This window comes from Rhineura floridana, chromosome 15 (genome assembly GCF_030035675.1).
Source record: "Rhineura floridana isolate rRhiFlo1 chromosome 15, rRhiFlo1.hap2, whole genome shotgun sequence".
In the NCBI taxonomy this organism is placed as follows: Eukaryota; Metazoa; Chordata; class Lepidosauria; order Squamata; family Rhineuridae; genus Rhineura; species Rhineura floridana.
The window spans coordinates 4,829,410-4,847,501 of NC_084494.1; the positions used below are offsets into that span (position 1 = coordinate 4,829,410).

The window sequence follows — 18,092 nt, forward strand, 5'->3', positions numbered from 1 at the left end:
CCTCGCGGCTCGTGGCCCTGGAGAAAGGAAGACGGGCAGAAGAACTGAGGTCCCTGCCCCGAGGAGCTCCCAGTCCGAATGTCGGCAGCGGAGAAGACAGCCCAAAAAGGGCGAAGCAGCTCTCTGGAAAAGGCTCCGCTGAGGGGGGGGTGAGGCCTTGATCCGCCACCCCAATCTCTTCCTCCGGCGAGCGCGAGGCAGGCACTCTGCACACGCTCGAGGTCCCTCCGCGCGCCGCCCGGGCAGGCCTGGCTTCTTTCTCGCTACAGGGAGGGCAGGGCCCGAGCAGGCAAGCGGCCGCCCCGCTCGCCCGACGAGCCGCAGCACGTGTTCCCACGCCGCGCCGCTTAAAGGGCCGCCCCGACGGCTGTGCCGCGCCGGATCTGCCTGCGACCTGGACGGCTGGCTGTTGCTCCTGCGCTGTGCGCGAAAATGCGACTCCTGCCGGCCCCGATCCGGCGCTCCTGGCCGCTGTCCCTCTTCGTCCTGGTGCTCCTGCTGGCGGGGGAGCCCTGGGCCCGCCTGGCGTCGAGCCGCGCCGCCTCCTGCCAGCAGCAGCAGCCCCCGCAGCCCCCGCGCCGGCTCAGCGGGCGAGAGAAGCGCGAGATGCAGCGCGAGATCCTGGCCCTCCTGGGCCTGCCGGGCAGACCCCGCGCCCGGGCGCGACCTGCCCCGCCGCCCGCCGCCGCCGCCCGACAGCACCTGCAGCCGCCACCCTCGGCCGCGCCGCTCTTCATGCTGGACCTGTACCGCGCCATGGCCAGCGAGGACGACGACGACGAGGACGACGAGGAGAGCCCGTGGCCGCTGCCGGGCTGGGCGCACAGCCCCCAGCGGAGCCGGGCCGCCGACGGGGCGGACACCGTCATGAGTTTCGTCAATCTGGGTGAGTGAGCGGGGGAGAAGGAGGCTCCCCGCGGCCGGCCGCACTCTAGTGCGGCTCCTCCGCTGCTGCCCGCGAGCCGCGACGGCCCGCACGTGCCTCGCCGGGCCGGCGTCGTCGTGCAACTGGGTAGCGACTGCCCTCCGCCTGGAGGGAGCGAGAGCTGGCCCGTTGTCTAGTCCAGGGGTGGGCAGAAGGTAGATCCGGATCTCTTGGGAGGCCTCTGCAGTCGGTCAGCGAGGCTTTGGTTACTGGATAATAGTGACAACCTTCCGAATTAGGTTGCTGAGATGAAGATGGTTTTTGTGTGGCTGGAGAAGCGTGCGTTTCCCTCTGGGCCTGAAACCATATTTCTGTGCCGTGCTTGTGCCCAGAGAGTCACTCTGTTCCTTAACAATGGCACGTTACACCCTCCACACCCACAAACGGCAGTTTCGCACCTGGATCCAGTTGATGGACCCTGGGGTTGGAGTCTAGGTAGATCCTAGCAGGTCAAAGGCTGCCTCGTCCCTGGTCTAGCCTAAGCATGTGCAAATGTTACTCCTTTGGAAGCATGCAGAGATAGGTGGCAGAGTCCCAGAAATGACAGGTGCGCCCCCACACTTCCTTAGCTTTGGGGAGGAGGATATGTATTGAGAGGTACTGACCCTTGGGGGATCCCCCCCCCAGGGCAAGCCACCTGGCAGCCTCCTCCCCACCAGGCTCCTTTTTTGCAATCCTGCAGGCCACAGCAACTGCATGGAGAAGACAGCCAGCAGCCAGGGCAGCAAAGGTGAGTGAGCTAGGTCAAAGGAAAGGGCCCAAGAAACAAAGCCTCTTATGATGAAGGCCCCAGTTCCAAACAGATTGTGAGCAGGAGTAAACTTCTGCCAGCAAGTCTAGAAGCGGAACTTGGGGGAGGGAGGAACACATCCTGACACACACACACAGCTCCATTGGCAGGATGGAAATAATAAATACTAACAATATCATCCAATATATTGCTGTCCCAAGTTGGAATAATGTCTAAAAGACAAACCCCATGGGCATAGTTGGGTACCAGAATTGCAAAGAATTTTGGATGCAGACATGTATGTTTATACCAGAAGGGGTATGCATGAACTTCACCACCAGAGTGGTGGACATGCTGTTCTGGTAGTTTGTAAGTCTGGGTGGAGGACCTTGACTCTTACCCATGCTTTTAACGGGTTAACATGCCTGTATTTTGAGGATTTCATTGGCCATGCAAAAGGGTAAGATGTTACAGGGAGGGGAAATGGGCCCTAGAAACCTCTGTGCAATCAACCAATAAGCAAGGGCCACAAAATGGTGACTTGGTGCTGAGTGTGCTGCTCAATAAGGTTGAATGTGATTTTTTTGCAAGATCTGTACCTCAGGAGTTGGAAAATAGGTGGCGACCTTGCAGTTATCACTGTCTGATTTTTTTTTACGATCCTGAAATTGGTTCCCAGTTACTTTTCAACACATTGCTGTGTGAATAGTCTAGATAGTTTATAAAATATGAGCTGTAATATCCAGTGTCATCGAAACATAGAGTTGGAAAGGGCCTGTAAGGCCAACCCCCTGCTCAGTGCAGGAATCCAACTTAAAGCATAGCCTCTCTACTCAAGTCCTGCTTAGCAAAGTTGGGGAGTTTCTTTCCTATATATTTCTGCTGTTTTGGTTGCACCCAGATGCTCTTGGCTGTGACATACTCATATAGAAATGCCAACCTGTAGAGCGCTCTCTCCTGTATGTGTGGTTACATGATTTGTGATGTCCCAAAGGCAAACCCAGCCCCTTATTGCTTTCCATGTGTTTTGGCTGTTTTTGTTGTGCATAGATGCACTTATCCGTGCTGTGCACCCACAAGAAGCGCTGGGTCAGGCAGAATGCAGTGCTATCTCGTAGAGGACATTCTCCCCTTTGGTTGGGTGTATGATTTGTCATTCTCAGGCTGTGCTCCGTCTACTAGCCTGCAATTGGCAAAGAAGTGTGAGCTACCAAAATATATGTGCGTTAAAAATGGGCTCAAGTGCACTGGTATGTGCAAACTTCCCAACCCTGTGGTATCCAGGATTTGAGTACAAAGGATGATGAACATCTATTTGAAGAGGAGATGGATGATAGTTATGATGACTACTTATGAACAAGATAGACCAACTATGCCCAGGAGAACCTAAATAAGCATTTCAGTCAACATGTGAAATGGTGCCGTTTTTTGTGACGTTGCTATAGTTGATAGAGCCTTGTGCAAAAAGAAAGTGGGCCAGACTCAGCTCTATAGCATGCTGTAGGGGACATTCCCTTGGTGGTATGGAAGTGTCATTTGGGATGGCCCAGTACTTATTTTGGGGTGCACAGCTGAAGTTCCCTTCTTCATAACTGAGAACTGCAGTCGTTGTGCATTGATGTGCTTTGCACAAAACCAACACCTTTTGCCCCAGGGAATGATGATGCATTTCGAAGGGGAGAGCTTCCTGGTGATGTATGATGTGAAGCATCATAACTCATATTTTTCTGGTGTAGTGCCAGCTAAACTATCTAGGCTATTTACACAGAACTTTGTTGAAAAAGGAACTGGCCACCAAATTCAGGATCATAGAAAAACGTGTAAGACAGTGATAACTGCAAGGTTGCTGCCTATTCTCCAGTTCCCGAGGTGCAAATCTTGCAAAAAATCACATTCAGGCTTATTCAGCACATTTGCTACCAATTTCAATTCTGGTTCCTGTAATAAAGGGATCTCATATATTTTAGTACATTCAAATACTCCCCCCTCCCAATGCCTGGAAAAGAGCCAGCATGTCAAGCATAGCGATTTTGACACTTTGTACTGTAGGGACTTTTTGGTGTGGATGTTGAAACATGCAGCCGCCAGGATCTGCACCCTACGGAGCTTGACGCCTTGGCTGTGCTGTTTTGCAGCCATCACTTGGCCTGCCCTCTGTAACTTAACATACCAGCCCAGGTGGGTGGTGGGTTTTAGTCGTGAGGGTCTGGCTTCCTATTGCGTACAACACAGCTGCCTTTATCATACATGGAAAGAGCATCCCCTCACTCCCGGGAGGAAATGTCTCCAAATTACTCCAGTGGCCAAGGCAGAACTGCCTGCTAGGGAAGACCCCTTTCCTCGAGGGCTAGGCTGCCACTCTCAGCTGAGGACCCCACTTGACTGGGACCGCTGCTGCTTCAGCACTAGCAGGCATGAGAAGGGAAAGTGGGGTGTGGGGGGGGGAAGTGGGGGTAAAGGTGAGACTTCCCCTCCTCCGCATCCCTCCACCCACAGGGGGAGGAACAGGCTCACGGCATTGTGAGATTTGGGCCAAAGCTTCCACCCGAGTCCTGTTCCTGGTTGCAAGCAAAGAGGTGCTGGAATCCCGTTTGGCTGGTTCTGGTGCCTCTGAACTGCTGACGTGCTGAAACTCGGTTGTGTGAGCCACACACAAAGTGGCTATTCCGTAACCTGCATCCCTCAGTTGATTTGTTTTCAGTTTCAAGCTGGCCCTCTCCTGAGGGTGCACAGTAGGTAAGAATTCAAGAACCGTCAGAAAATAGATGTAATCATGTTGAAATGTCAAGGCTGGCCCAGGACACTTTGGAGCTGGAAGGAAACAGCCTTGAATGGCTTTTTCCTCCCATCCCTGCCCCATTGATTCCCATGATGTGACACGGTCCTCCCCAAATTCTTCTGCATGAGCCTAGGGAGCTGCCTGGAGGCACAGCCATGCCTGTGGTGTGTCTTTCTTGGGGGCTCATGCATACAAGTGTTTTGCTTCACCCCCACTCTCCCTGGGGCTGCTTAAGAAAGGCCTCTGCCCTGAGGAACGGCAGAAGCCAGAGAGGCTTGTGCCATCAGCTCCCAGTTAGCCTGAGCGGACTGTGTCACTGTACATTGTATATACTTTACTTTACTTAGTATTTTAACATTGTAAATTGCCTTGGGTGCTTTGGTAGAGAGGTGGTATATAAATCCAGTAAATAAAACAATAAATAAAATGCCAACCTGTATTTTCCCCTGTTTAATCCAGTTTATTCTTTCCAGGAAAAACCCAATAATTTTTTTTAGAAAAAACTCTGTAGCCAGTTGCCCCTTTGCCAACTAAGTCCTCATTTGGAAACACCCTGCATCTCCCAACTCCGTCACTCCTTTTATATCATGGAGGGTGTGTGTATGAGGGGGGGAACAGTTCTGATTTCTGATGAAAAGAAAAGGGACGCACAGGGCTCAAGCCACATTTGTCCAAATGCCCCAGAGAATTAAGATATTAAACGTGACATGAGGGCAAACAAGAGACTGATGGGGAAAACTAATATACTATTTGTTTTATTTTATTTTTGCATTTATATCCCAACCTTGTGGCCCTCTAGATATTGCTGGACTCTAATGCCCGTCCTCCCTGACCATTGGCCATGCTGGCTGACAGAGCTGATGGAAGTTGGAGGCCAACAGTGTTTGGAAGACCACAGCTGTTCCCCATCCCTGCGCACCTAAACTGTGGCTCAAGCATTACATGCAAATGCAGCCAATCATGTTGTTTAAAATGGTATCATGCTGTGATTGGTCACTGGTGTAGATTTGCGTGTCCTGCACAGGCTGTTGCCAAGCAGTGAGAAAATCGTTAGGGTAATGATTAAAAGGCCTCCATTGGCTATTGTCAAGTGCAACACAGGCTCTCATCCAATCTTTGCCTTGGATTTGCATGTGTTGCATTCCAAATGTGGGAAGTGGGGGGGTACTTCCCCCTCCTCCCCTCTCCCTGAACCCTGCAACAGGAATCTTGCCTTGTAGCTGAAATGGGCCCAACTCCCCAGAGCATTATTAAGAAGTCAACTAAAGCATGTGTCCTAATTAACTTTGATGTATGTGGGAAGAATCAAGATAAGTGGCAGGTGACATTAGTAGCTGTGGAAAGATTGACGGGGCAGCAGCAGCTTCTTCCCCCAGAGTCGAGCCTTTCTGTAGGTTCTGGCAAAAAAGAAGAAGAAAACAGCTAAACTCAGGGTTAGCCAACGTGGTGCCCTCAAGGTGTCGTTGGACTACTGCTCCCATCATTCCTGACCAATTCTCAAACTGGCTTGGGCTGATGGGAGTTGGAGTCCAACAAGTTTCAGAGGGCACCACATTGGTTACTCCTGTATTAACTGGTCCCCGGAAGGGAGGGAGGGAGGGAAGCAGTTGGCTATTGCAAAACCCTGATGGGAGTGAGAGGCCTGTGTTGCCACAGACCAGGCGGAGGGGCTCTTCTGCCCAGCAAGGCTGTGTTGCAGGGAGGAACCAGCCCAAATGCACCAAGAAGCTTTGTGTGTGTGTGTTCATGCGCAGAATGCCTGAGAGGCTGTCGCTTCAGCTGCTGGAGCGGAAGCTGCAGGGAGCGCTTAGACCAGGGCTCACCAGCCTGGCTGGTGCCCTCCGGCTGCTGGAGACCAACTCCCATCAGCCCTAGCCAGCAGTCAGTTCGGGCGAATGGGGCACTGCCCCCGCACCCTCAGCCAGCCCTCGTTTGCTGCCTTCCTACTTACAACCAGTCCAGGGGACGGGAGGCCCTTGCGGCCGCCTTCCTCCTGTTGCCCTTGTAGAGCTCAGCAGGGGGGAAGATGGGGGACGAAACTAGCATGAGAGGGTCCGCTTACTACCGGCCTCCCTGCCTCTGCTCTGCCAGTCCTAGCAAGCGCCAACCCCTGCTGCCAGCCAGCACGGCCAGCGGTCAGGGCAGGAGCCCCAACACACCAGCGTTTCCATTGGCGGCACCTGATCGGCAAATCAGTTGCAGAATCTCTTTGAAGTGAATTCAATAAGAACTGCACTCCCCTGTTTTCAGAAGAGAAAGGTGGGGGCGCACTGGGAATGGCAGAACGAGGAGTGTGTCTCTACCCTTAGAGCCCACCTATAAGCCCCAATTAGGGCCCCCAAGGCAGTTCACAACAATTTATTTATTTATTTATTGCACTTGTATACCACCCCATAGCCGAAGCTCTCTGGGTGGTTTACAGACAAATTAATAGACAAAACTTGACTATAAAGGCAAACAGCCAGCAAAGCTAACAAACAGTTTTAAAATCCATCAAAGGTCTGGCCCCCCTTCCAATGTCTTGGCTGCTCACCTAAAATTCAGAGGAACCTCCCTTGGGAGAGAGTTCCACAACCAGAGTGTTCCCACTGTCGATTGTGTGTGTGACTGCTAGGCCAGCCTTCCCTGGTGGCATAACACAGAAATGAGGACTCTGATAGTGACTGTCATTGCCAGGCAGGTTCCTGCAGGAGAAGGCAGCGCTTCAGTTCTCCTGGTCCCAAACTGTTACGGGTAACAGCCAACACTTTGAATTGTGCCTGGAAATGAAGAGGGCGGCAGCACAGATGGAGTAGGATTGGTGTAATATCCGAAAGCATCCTGCCACCTCATTTGGCACCAAGTGCAATTTCCAAAGGCTCTTCAGGGGCAACCCCATGTAGAGCATGTTGCAGTAATCTAAACTGAAGGTGACTGTGGTCAGATCTACCGTCTCCAGGAAAGGGCACAGGTGGTGCACCTGTTGAACATGAGCATTCCTAGCCTCAGCCGGCACCTGGATATCCAGGTGCAAAGCCAGATCCAGGAGCACCCCAAGCTGTGAACTTGGTTCTTCAAACTGAGCACAACCCCTTCCAAAACAGGTTGTGCTCCCCCTCCTCAATCAGTTGGTCGCCTCTATCTTGTCCGGATTAAGCCTCAACTTGTTAGCCCACATCGTCAAGCCCAGACAGCAGTTCAAGATTTCCACAGCCTCCTGAAGTTGGACTAAATGAGTGAAGCTTCTCACACAAGATAAATGGCATTTAAAAACAAAACCCTCACCATTTATCATTTAGCAAAAAAGATGCCATTTCCCCAAGTTTGGGAAGCAATGCAAGTTTAAGCCGTTTCTGAGACAACATAGGCTAGAGATACCAGGGTTCAAGTCTTCCCACCAGCTGGTGTTTCTTTGGCTAGTAACACTGTGGCTTGTTCATTTGGGCATAATCCACAAATAGATGTAGCTTAGTCACCGTAATACCAGCATTATTGTACATCCCCTCAGAAGGCAATTATGTGACTCAAGCAAGAGTAGCGCAGCTGCTTGGCATGCAGAAGGGCCTCGGTTCATTCCCTGACAGCATGTCTACTTAGGGCTGGGAATGTCTCCCTGCCTGAAACTCTGGCAAGGTGCTGCCGCTCAGTGTAGAAGGACCAAGGTGCTCAGTATGAGGCAGCTTCTTCCTATACTTGGGAGCAAAAAACAAACCAACCAAAAACCTCTGACTCGGAATCATTCATGAGATGAGTTTCATGGTCTTACATCGCTGGCTGATCTTTAGGTTTTGGAGGACTTCTGAAATAGGCTGATTGTTTCCCAACAAAGCACCCCCTGCCCAAATGCTTCTTCCCATCACAACTTCTAGGTGATTTCACACTACCTGCTCTGGAGACCCAGTTTGTTTCCTGGGAGGGGCGGGCGGGGGAGGGAAATAAAATTTTGATAGACTAAATTAATGAAGTCTTTTTGCATAAACTCAAGGAACTAGTACATAAAACCAGCTTCATCCTCATTTCATTTTGTATAATTTATTCCCGATTTTCAAACATTCTGGAATTCTTGAAAGGGAAAGGATGATGGAGGAAAGAACTGAAGGAATGAGAGAGGCACAGAAATATTTCAGAGTTCTTGCTCTATAAACATGAGTGCTAGAACCTTACCCTTTTTTGTTTGGTGAAAGTAAGTGTATATCTTGTGCTGCTGACTGTGTTTCAAAACAGAAGTATTAATAATTTTACAGTCCAGGAAATAAAGACCTGCTTCATTCCCATTGTTGCACAATACCGCTTAAATAGATTCATTTTTTTGTTAAGCAGATACAAAGCTTTGTACAAGTTCTATGCTACAAGTTCTAATGAATTTCTCTGCTTGTAATATATACTGACTTTCATGTATCTTACACATCCAAAACACACAGCCATCGCACAAGCTGTCCACACCTATTCCCTGCAGGGCGAGTTCACGTTTGGTAGCATCTCCGCAAGGAAACATATGGGAAGCCTCTTGCACTAGAGAAATTCTGAGAACATTTTAAATTTAGGATTCTCGCTAGCCGCCCTGATTTCCAACGGAAACGACAGCTCCCCCACACTTCCCGCCTCAACCGCAAGAGCTTTGGAGACCAAATGCCAAGAGGAAACTGAGGCTGTCTTCTGGGAGTCACTTACTGTCCACGGCAACTATTTTTGGGCAACAGAAAAAGCTTGGGGGAACCACCCAGTTTAATGGCTTGCTTATGTCCCAGGAATGATGGTGCTTGGCCTGCTGAACATATATTGTCTCTTGACTCTTAGCAATCTTGCTGCAAAAGTCTTTGGGCATAATCTACACGGAATTTCTCCTGCACAAGCACTGCCTCCTCCCCAAAGAGTGGGACATGCAGCAAAGTTTCTCCACAGCTGCTGCTTCTTCTGCCATTGTGGGGGAAACTGGAGTTGCTAAAACTCTTCCTTCTGCCTAAACAATGTTGCATGCCTCTGTAGTTCAGCAGGATTGCAATTTTAAAATAGCAGTCTGGGTGTTGGGTTACCCAGGATCTTAAAAGATAGATGAGACTGTCTGGAGCAGTGACACACGCCTGACATCAGTACCTGGACTGGACTGGGCATAGTAAGGCTGTCGCTGGTCAAACAGCATATTCTTGATTAAAAGGATTTTATAGTCTGGGTGGGCAGCTAGGCACACGGCCACTTATCGATGCTAGTTTTACAGTTCTTACTTTAAAGATCTAGTATCCTTTTCTAGAACAAAATTGTGTTTATTCTCCAGTAAATATCTTTGGCCACTTTTTGAAGCAAATGTTGAATCAGTGAAATGATTTAAGTGAGTTTGCGCATGTGCAGTTTTGCATTTTAGAGTTTTTCTTTTTTAATTCGGGTTGGCAAACTTTTTTGTTTAATTTTTTTGTTGTTGCTCTGATATATCAGAAAGGTAGATGCAATTGTAAACCATGGAGTGGTGCAGGAGTGGGTGTTAATTTTGTGCTTCACAACTGAAGTAACATATATGGGTGTCTACAGAATCATAGAATAGTAGAGTTGGAAGGGGCCTATAAGGCCATCAAGTCCAACCCCCTGCTCAATGCAGGAATCCAAATCAAAGCATTCCTGACAGATGGCTGTCCAGCTGCCTCTTGAAGGCCTCCAGTGTCGGAGAGCCCACTACCTCCCTAGGGAATTGGTTCCATTGTCGTATGGCTCTAACAGTTAGGAAGTTTTTCCTGATGTCCAGTCGAAATCTGGCTTCCTGCAACTTGAGCCCATTATTCCATGTCCTGCACTCTGGGACGATCGAGAAGAGATCCCGGCCCTCCTCTATGTGACAACCTTTCATGTACTTGAAGAGTGCTGTCATATCTCCCCTCAGTCTTCTCTTCTCCAGGCTAAACATGCCCAGTTCTTTCAGTCTCTCCTCATAGAGCTTTGTTTCCAGTCCCTTGATCATCCTTGTTGCCCTCCTCCTCTAGGTTGTCTGCATCGTTCTTGAAGTGCGGAGATCAGAACTGGATACAGTATTCAAGATGAGGCCTAACCAGTGCTGAATAGAGGGGAACTAATACTTCACACGATTTGGAAACTATACTTCTGCCAATGCAACCTAATATAGCATTTTCCATCAGTCGAAGGTCTAAAGACACCTATTTGCACCACAGTCTGAAACCTTCCACCCCACCCCACCCACCCCCGGGATCCATAGTCCTGCCAAGCCACTGGACGGCCTTCACCAAGTGTTTCCTCTTGTCGTAGGAAGGTAGGATGGACCATCGGTCCATCTAGCTCAGCCTTGTCTATGCCACTGTTCTTCAACCTGGGCTCCTCAGATGTTGTTGGACTGGGATTGATGGGAGTTGTAGTCCAACAGCATCTGGGGAGCCCAGGTTGAAGAACAGTGGCCCACACTGGCAATGGCTCTCCAGGGTTCCAGGCAGGGTCCTCTCCCGGCCCTACCTGGAGACAGGCCCTCTCAGGGGCCCAGAGTGGCCCGGGCCACTTCCAGCTCTTGAGCCCCTTATTACCGTCATAAAAATAAAGAACTGTAACACAAAAAACAAAATAAGACACCAAAAAGAGAGTGAGGCAGAATCTGGATTTTTATTTATTTAACAAATGCTTTATTTAACAAATTACTGAGAAAAAATAGCTTTCATATAATATCACAGTTAACATTAAGCGCAGTGAGCCCTTCAAACCCTCTTGTCCCATAGTTGAATGCTGAGTGTTCTTTACCTGCTTCATCTTGTTGAACCATTTTTCTTCGATATGCATAAAAACATGTTGCAAAACTTATCAAATGCTCCCTCCCCCAAATTAATAAGTGTCGAGATTTGAGCCCCTGCTTGAGACTCAAGCCCAGGCCAAATTCCACCTTGCCTGGAGATTCTGGGGCATTGAATCTGGGAATGCCTGCTATGCCACAGAGCTATTCTTATTCAGCCTGTCTTCCCATTCAGTAGCTGGAAACCTTGAGGTAGTTAACATTATTTAAATGTAGATGCAACAGTCAAATTTCACAGAGGGTCACCATTTTGTGTACAGAGAAATTGTAATGGGGGGGAACTCCCACGTAGGTGTGAAGGTGATTCCCAGCACCTTGCATTTGGAGGTAGACAGCCCCAGACCACGAAGGCTCCATTTAGCTTCCATAGTATTCCCTGCAATGAATTTATGGCATATTTGGGTAATTTTAGGTTCTAGGCCACTGTCTTTCAGCCTTCCCCCCTGAATGACCTCTTTCTCGTGAACGCACAGGATTGAGGGTTCTTATGCTTTGCCTTTAGCCTTGTGGCTGTTCAGGGTCCTTATATGCTAGATGTCACGCTCGCCTAAGCTTGTGCAGTCTCTTAACAGCAGTTCGTCTGAACAGGCAGGCCAAAGTGGAAACCCCACCCAAGACTTTCTTAGGACTGAGGTGTGTCAGGAGAAATGATGGGAATTCAACAGCAGATCAATTTTGTATGTTTTAATAATTCCACATGACTCCATATATACAAGTTATACATAAGTCTCTGGCCGCAGCCAGTGAATCAGAATCTTATAGGTCAGGGTCAGAGTCCTGACTGGTTGTAACTTATAATGGCATTCATAATGCTTGGGGGGAAATGGACTGCCTTCAAGTCGATTCTGACTTATGTTGACCCTATGAATAGGGTTTTCATGGTAAGCGGTATTCAGAGGAGGTTTACCATTGCCTTCCTCTGAGGCTGAGAGGCAGTGACTGGCCCAAGGACACCCAGTGAGCCTCATGGCTGGGTGGGGATTCGAACCCCGGTCTCCTGGGTCGTAGTCCAGCACCTTAACCACTACACCTTAACCAGCAGCTCTCTTATACATTATAGCTCAGTCTTATCTATTCAGCTTATATATTATGCACTAATACGCAAAAAACCTTGCGGTTTAAGAATGTACCTATAGCCCACAGATATTTCTACCAAACTTTAAAAAGCAGGGAAATCGGGCAGCTATAGTGAATGCACCAGGGGAGCAGGAGACTTGACCTCCTCTCTGAGATATTGTACTGCCCTACAAATTGGTCAAAATGCAAACACAATTTGGGTTGGTCTTTCACAGTCCAATCCACTTGCTGTGTAGCTTGGAAGAATTTGGTAACATGTGCCTCATTTGCATGCTTATTGAGTTAAGTGGGATTTACACAGAGAGAGAGAGAGAGAGAGAGAGGTGAAACTGACCACAGGGGATGGGGAAGGGAGGAGGGGGAGGAGGGAGGGGTGTAAAGGCATAGGGGAGGACTGGGATGGGAGCAGGCAGGAGGGGAGGGGAGAAGAAGGACAGATGTGGTCATTTGCATGTTTATTGGGTTCAGTAGGATTTACTCCCGTGCAATCATGCTTAGGATAGATAAAACTGACCAGGGGGGAGGGACGGAGGGATGGAGTGGGCAGGGAAGGTGGAAGAAGGAAGAGGGGACGGGAGGAGAAAGGGAGAGGAAAGGGGAAGGAGGGAAAAGGTAGGTCTGATCATTTGTATGATTATTGAGTTGAATCGGATACTCCTATGCAATCATGATTAGGATAGGTAAAACTGACCAGGCTGGGCCTGGCAACCAAGAGGTCTTCTGTATCTTTAAAAGTTGTGCAGGGGGAAGGGAGAATTCCACCTTGTGGTTTTTCCCATTACAGAGTTGCAAGAATACCTGCACTTGGCTGGCTTTCTCTTCTCCTAAAGATACAGGATCAGTCTCAGGCCCTGAACCTGGCAACGCTACCTCCCACCCAAATTTAAAACAAAGCTGTCCCTGCCCACATCCACACCAGGCCTCTGTTACACTTTGGACAATCATTATTTATTTATCTATTTATTTAGTGTATTTATATACCGCCCCATAGCCGAAGCTCTCTGGGCGGTTTACAATAACTAAAAACATTAAAAACAAATATACAAATTTAAAAACGCATCTTTTAAAAACAATTTAAAACAATTTATCATGGCTTATCTCAAAGCCAATCATGGCTTCTCTCAAAGAATCCTGGGAAGTGTAGTTAGTGAAGGGTGCTGAGAGTTGGTAGGAGACTCCCTGTTCCCCTCACAGACCTTCAGTCAGAGTGGCTGACTGTTAACCATTCTCTCAGGGGAATAGGAGTCTCCTTCTCAGCACCCTTCACAAACTACACTTCCCAGGATTCTCTGAGGGAAGCCATGACTGTTTCACATGAAATCAAAGTCTGGTGTGGATGTGGCCCCCTGATTAGGCAAGCCCAGCAGCTGTGAGGCTTTTAGAACTCTGACAGTTGGTTCTTACTGAGCATGCTCCGCGTTATCATTGGGTCCCAGCCAAAATTTCTTAAATTAATTAAAAATCAGCCAGGCATTTTTTTTTAACTTTTAAACTGCAGAAGATGAAGGTCAGAGTATGGGGCAAGGTCAGTATTAGGATTACAGGTCCTCTGTGAACATGGCTGATTTTTAATGAATTTCAACAGATTATGAGAACTCTGGCAGAAAAAAGTCCAAAAGGGCTCTGAGGTTTTTCTCTCTCTTTTTACGCTTTGAACTCTCGATTCTCTCTGACTGTTTTGTGTATCGCCATGAAAATTGACAGGGTTGTTAAGCAAGCATTTCTGAGTTCAGAACTATAAGTTTTGTAAGGTTTTGTTTTGAAATGAGCTTATGGGAAGCATCAGAATGGCATGGGGGTATTTTCCATTTAACATTGCGGAATGTGAAAAATCCATGCTGGCTATGGTATACAGCCACTCTCGTGGCTGTATAATTAGGCTTCTACATTTAACAAATCTTACAGTTATTCAAATCTTACAGTTATTCAAGCATAAGACAGTATGCAAGTTACCTTGCAATATTTGTGAAATTATATTGCAAAGAATTAACATATTGCAAGAGATCAACATCTTTCAAATTACATTTCCCTGTGCATATTTCAGTACATTTCTATCTGGGATAATCTCTTCCTCGTAGAAAGCAAGGCTCGAACCTCCAGCTAGCAGCACGTTGGATCAGTCTGTGAGCCTGATGCCGGCTACTGGAATGTCACTCCCTTTTTGTAAGGTTATTTTCCATCTGCCTTCTCACTTTCTGCCTGCAAACGGGACCTTATAACAACAATTAGTTGTACTAGAAACAGGTGTTGTCCACACCGTCTAAGGAGCTTCCTCCTCTGTCTGTCACGTATCCACAGGCATTTATCAGTACGTTGACTGACAGTGGAGGGGGGAGCAGAAAAACATATTTCCTTTTTACCTTTCTGCGGCTATAATATCGTATACATTAGCTTAAAACATGCATTGTAAAGACTCTTAGATGGGAAATACCTGCATTAAACATGGGGCCAGCCCACAACCGCCCTTGCCCTTTAGCTGGTAATAATGCTTATTATATCCTCTACTTCAAAATGTGGTAAGACCTCACTTCTGCTTCGAGTAGTTTCCCCACCTGCATTTTTGTCAGCGTTGGCCCTTTTCGGAGGACATCCTTAGTACAATTGAGGGTCTCTTTTTCTCTTGTTCCCCTCCACCAAGGCTCCGCTCCCTCTTCCCCTTATTTTAACTTTTTAATGGTTGAAATGACAAGGAGTGGTTTCAGATCACATTTGAAATAAAAAGTTCACAGAATACAGCTTTGGAACGCTACCCTCCTCCTCCTCGACCACCAGGCAGCTGTTGGGACCGGGAGGCCAGGTGGGAGGCCAGGAGGGAGGCCAGGAGGTTGATGCTCTTTCCGCCCTTGTGCCTGCGTTAAACTGGGCGGAGCTGCTTCCCCTCTGCCTGTTTTAGCCCTTGTAGTGGCTGGGGGCACTGTGGGAGGAAGAGCGGCATGGGCCCTTGGGCTGCCAGGCGGTGTGGCTACCTCTTAGAGTCAGCGTAATTGCTAGTTGGTGGTCTTTGGCTTAGCCTCAGCTGCATTTGGTTTAGTGTCTTGTTTTTGCACTTAAGACAGCAGGACAAACCTCAGCGCAGATAGCAGTGGATTATGGTTACACTGATTAAGTGGGGAAAGATTCTCTCTACCCAAAGCGGGGAAACACACCGGAAGCCCTTTCAGATGCCAACACCGTCAGCTCCTCCATTCCTTGGGCTCCAGGCCCTGAAGGAATCTGAGGAAATCTTTCCATTCCTAGGAGTGAGCACGGGCAGGGCAGGGCAGGGGGGCAGATCTTGCCAGACTCCCATTCTCCTGAGCAGCCAGCGTGGCCAAAGGTCAGGGAGGAGGGGAGTTGTAGTCCCTAGCCAACGACATGTTAGCTCCCCCTGAGCTGAGACATTGGTGGTCTGGGATTTTTTCCTGCCCCATGGCCATATATGGAATTTTTGATCGATTGCTTGTTTAGATAAAGACCTAAATAAGGATAAGCTGGAAAGTATATGGGAAATGCATGGTAAGAGCTTGGAAGCCAGCGGAATTGCTGAATATTCAGTGGCCTCACGCCAGGCCCAGAGCATCCATGTTCTCAGGATGGCTAGCAGCGACAGAATAAATCGTGGAAAAATAGTAGAAACTGCAGGATGATGCAAAACTTGCTTAGAATCATAGAATAGTAGCATTGGAAGGGGCTTACAAGGCCATCAAGTCCAACCCCCTGCTCAATGCAGGAATCCAAATCAAAGCATTCCCGACACATGGCTGTCCAGCTGCCTCTTGAATGCCTCCAGTGTCGGAGAGCCCACTACCTCTCTAGTAATTGGGTCCATTGTTGTATGGCTCTAACTGGAAGTTTTTCCTGATGTCCAGTCGAAATCTGGCTTCCTGCAACTTGAGCCCCTTATTCCGTGTCCTGCGCTCTGGGACTGTCTTGCCCAGAGTGAGAGTCACAAAATGGAGGCAAGGCTGGAATTAATTCCTGTTTTATTAGAGTAACATCAAAGGCAATGCGTTTCATAGATTTAGCTGTGCTAACTCACTACATTCCCTAACTAAGCTACCTAGGCTTACTCTGCAGCGTGTGAAGAAAGTTGACTCAGCAACCGGGTCAGGGGGGCGCCGCCTTAAGTAGGGAAGGTCTTTGCTCGCAATCTCTGACTCCTGCGAAGACCCACCTCTGCCTCTGCCGGCTCATCTGACAGTACTGGCTCGATAGATGTCTCAGGAGGCGGGAAAGCATTTGAAGTGCCCGGCTGGGAATCCTGGAGGGGTGGAGCCGGCGCACCCGCCTGGTCATCCCTCGACAGCTCTGTTGAGGCGTCTGTAGGGGGAGCAAAGTCTGCTTCGGCGGGAGAACTGTCTGTGGGAACTGGTAGGCTGTCAGCTACTCCCCCTCCCTCATTGTCCTCGAAAGTCTCATCTACCTCTGATTCCTCCCCCTGCCCTATCTGAGGAGGCTGGGACTTGGCCGGCTCCCCACTCTGATTCCTGGGAGAGCTGGGGCTCAACAGGGACAATCGAGAAGAGATCCCAGCCCTCCTCTGGGTGACAACCTTTCATGTACTTGAAGGGTGCTATCCTATCTCCCCTCAGTCTTCTCTTCTCCAGACTAAACATGCCCAGTTCTTTCAGTCTCTCCTCATAGGGCTTTGTTTCCAGGCCCGTGATCATCCTTGTTGCCCTCCTCTGAGCCCGTTCCAGTTTGTCTGCATCCTTCTTGAAGTGCAGAGACCAGAACTGGATGCAGTATTCAGAATGAGGCCTAACCAGTGCTGAATAGAGGGGAACTAATACTTCACATAATTTGGAAACTATACTTCTGTTAATGCAGCCTAATATAGCATTTGCCTTTTTTGCAGCCACATCACACTGTTGGCTCATATTCAGCTTGTGATCAATGACAATTCCAAGATCCTTTTCACATGTGGTATTACTGAGCCAAGTATCCCCCATCTTATAACTGTGCATTTGGTTTCTTTTTCCTAAGTGTAGAACTTTGCATTTATCCCTGTTGAATTTCAATGCTTGATCTGTATAATAAATAGCTCTAGGGCCCACCCATGACACTTTGCTTCTTGAGGTGAAGGGCAAGATGGCACTGTGACGCCCTTCCCTGGTTCTCCCTGTCAGGTTCCCACCTGCTTGTGGCTACTGCCTTTCACTAGGCACCACCAGGGACACCACCAGTCTGGACCGTCCTTGATATGGTTTCTCACTCTGCTCTAGCACAGATCTCACTAGATCCCACTGCTAGGCAGCACCACCAGTCACGTCCTGTAACCAATACTCCCAGAGACTTTGCCTGAGTCTCTCTCTAGCTGGTTACTTTTGCGACTGCGTGCTTATGCTGTTCCCAACCCCCTTGTATCTTTATATAAAAAGCATACAACTCTGGGTTGCTCTGGATACTTGAATTGTTATTATTCCTCCCTTCACCGCTGCCACCATTAGATACAGTTTCTGTTCAGTCTTGGTCATTACCTTGCCCTCCCTTCTGGTTTGTATATTCCCCAGCCAAGGATCAGGCCTTTGGTAAACCAAATAAGTATTTATTTACTAATAACAGGAAATAACAAGATTACTTTAGGAATATTTCACAAGCGTATGGTTTCATATATGGTCACTCTTTATGTTTCTGTTCATAAGAACTACACTACTGTCCACTACAACCCCGAGGTCTCTCTCCTGGTCGGTCACCGCCAGTTCAGACCCCATGAGCGTATATGTGAAATTCAGATTTTTTGCTCCAATATGCATAATTTTACACTTGTTCATATTAAATTGCATTTGCCATTTTTCCGCCCATTCACTCAGTTTGGAGAGGTCTTTTTGGAGCTCTTCGCAAT

General features: G+C 48.6%; 1 protein-coding gene across 2 annotated transcripts in view; it reads left to right on the top strand.

Annotated features, from left to right (window-relative positions):
- Nucleotides 1-365: 365 nt before the first annotated feature.
- LOC133370709 (bone morphogenetic protein 8B-like) overlaps nucleotides 366-18,092 on the top strand; it is a 54,009-nt gene continuing 36,282 nt past the window's right edge. The window contains exons 1-2 of one of the 2 annotated variants that reach the window (XM_061597387.1): nucleotides 366-886; nucleotides 1,608-1,655. In XM_061597387.1, the coding sequence (XP_061453371.1) occupies nucleotides 433-886; nucleotides 1,608-1,655 (502 nt within the window). In that variant the 5' untranslated portion in view covers nucleotides 366-432. The remainder of the gene's footprint in view (nucleotides 887-1,607; nucleotides 1,656-18,092) is intronic. The other variant, XM_061597388.1, reaches the window with a different exon arrangement.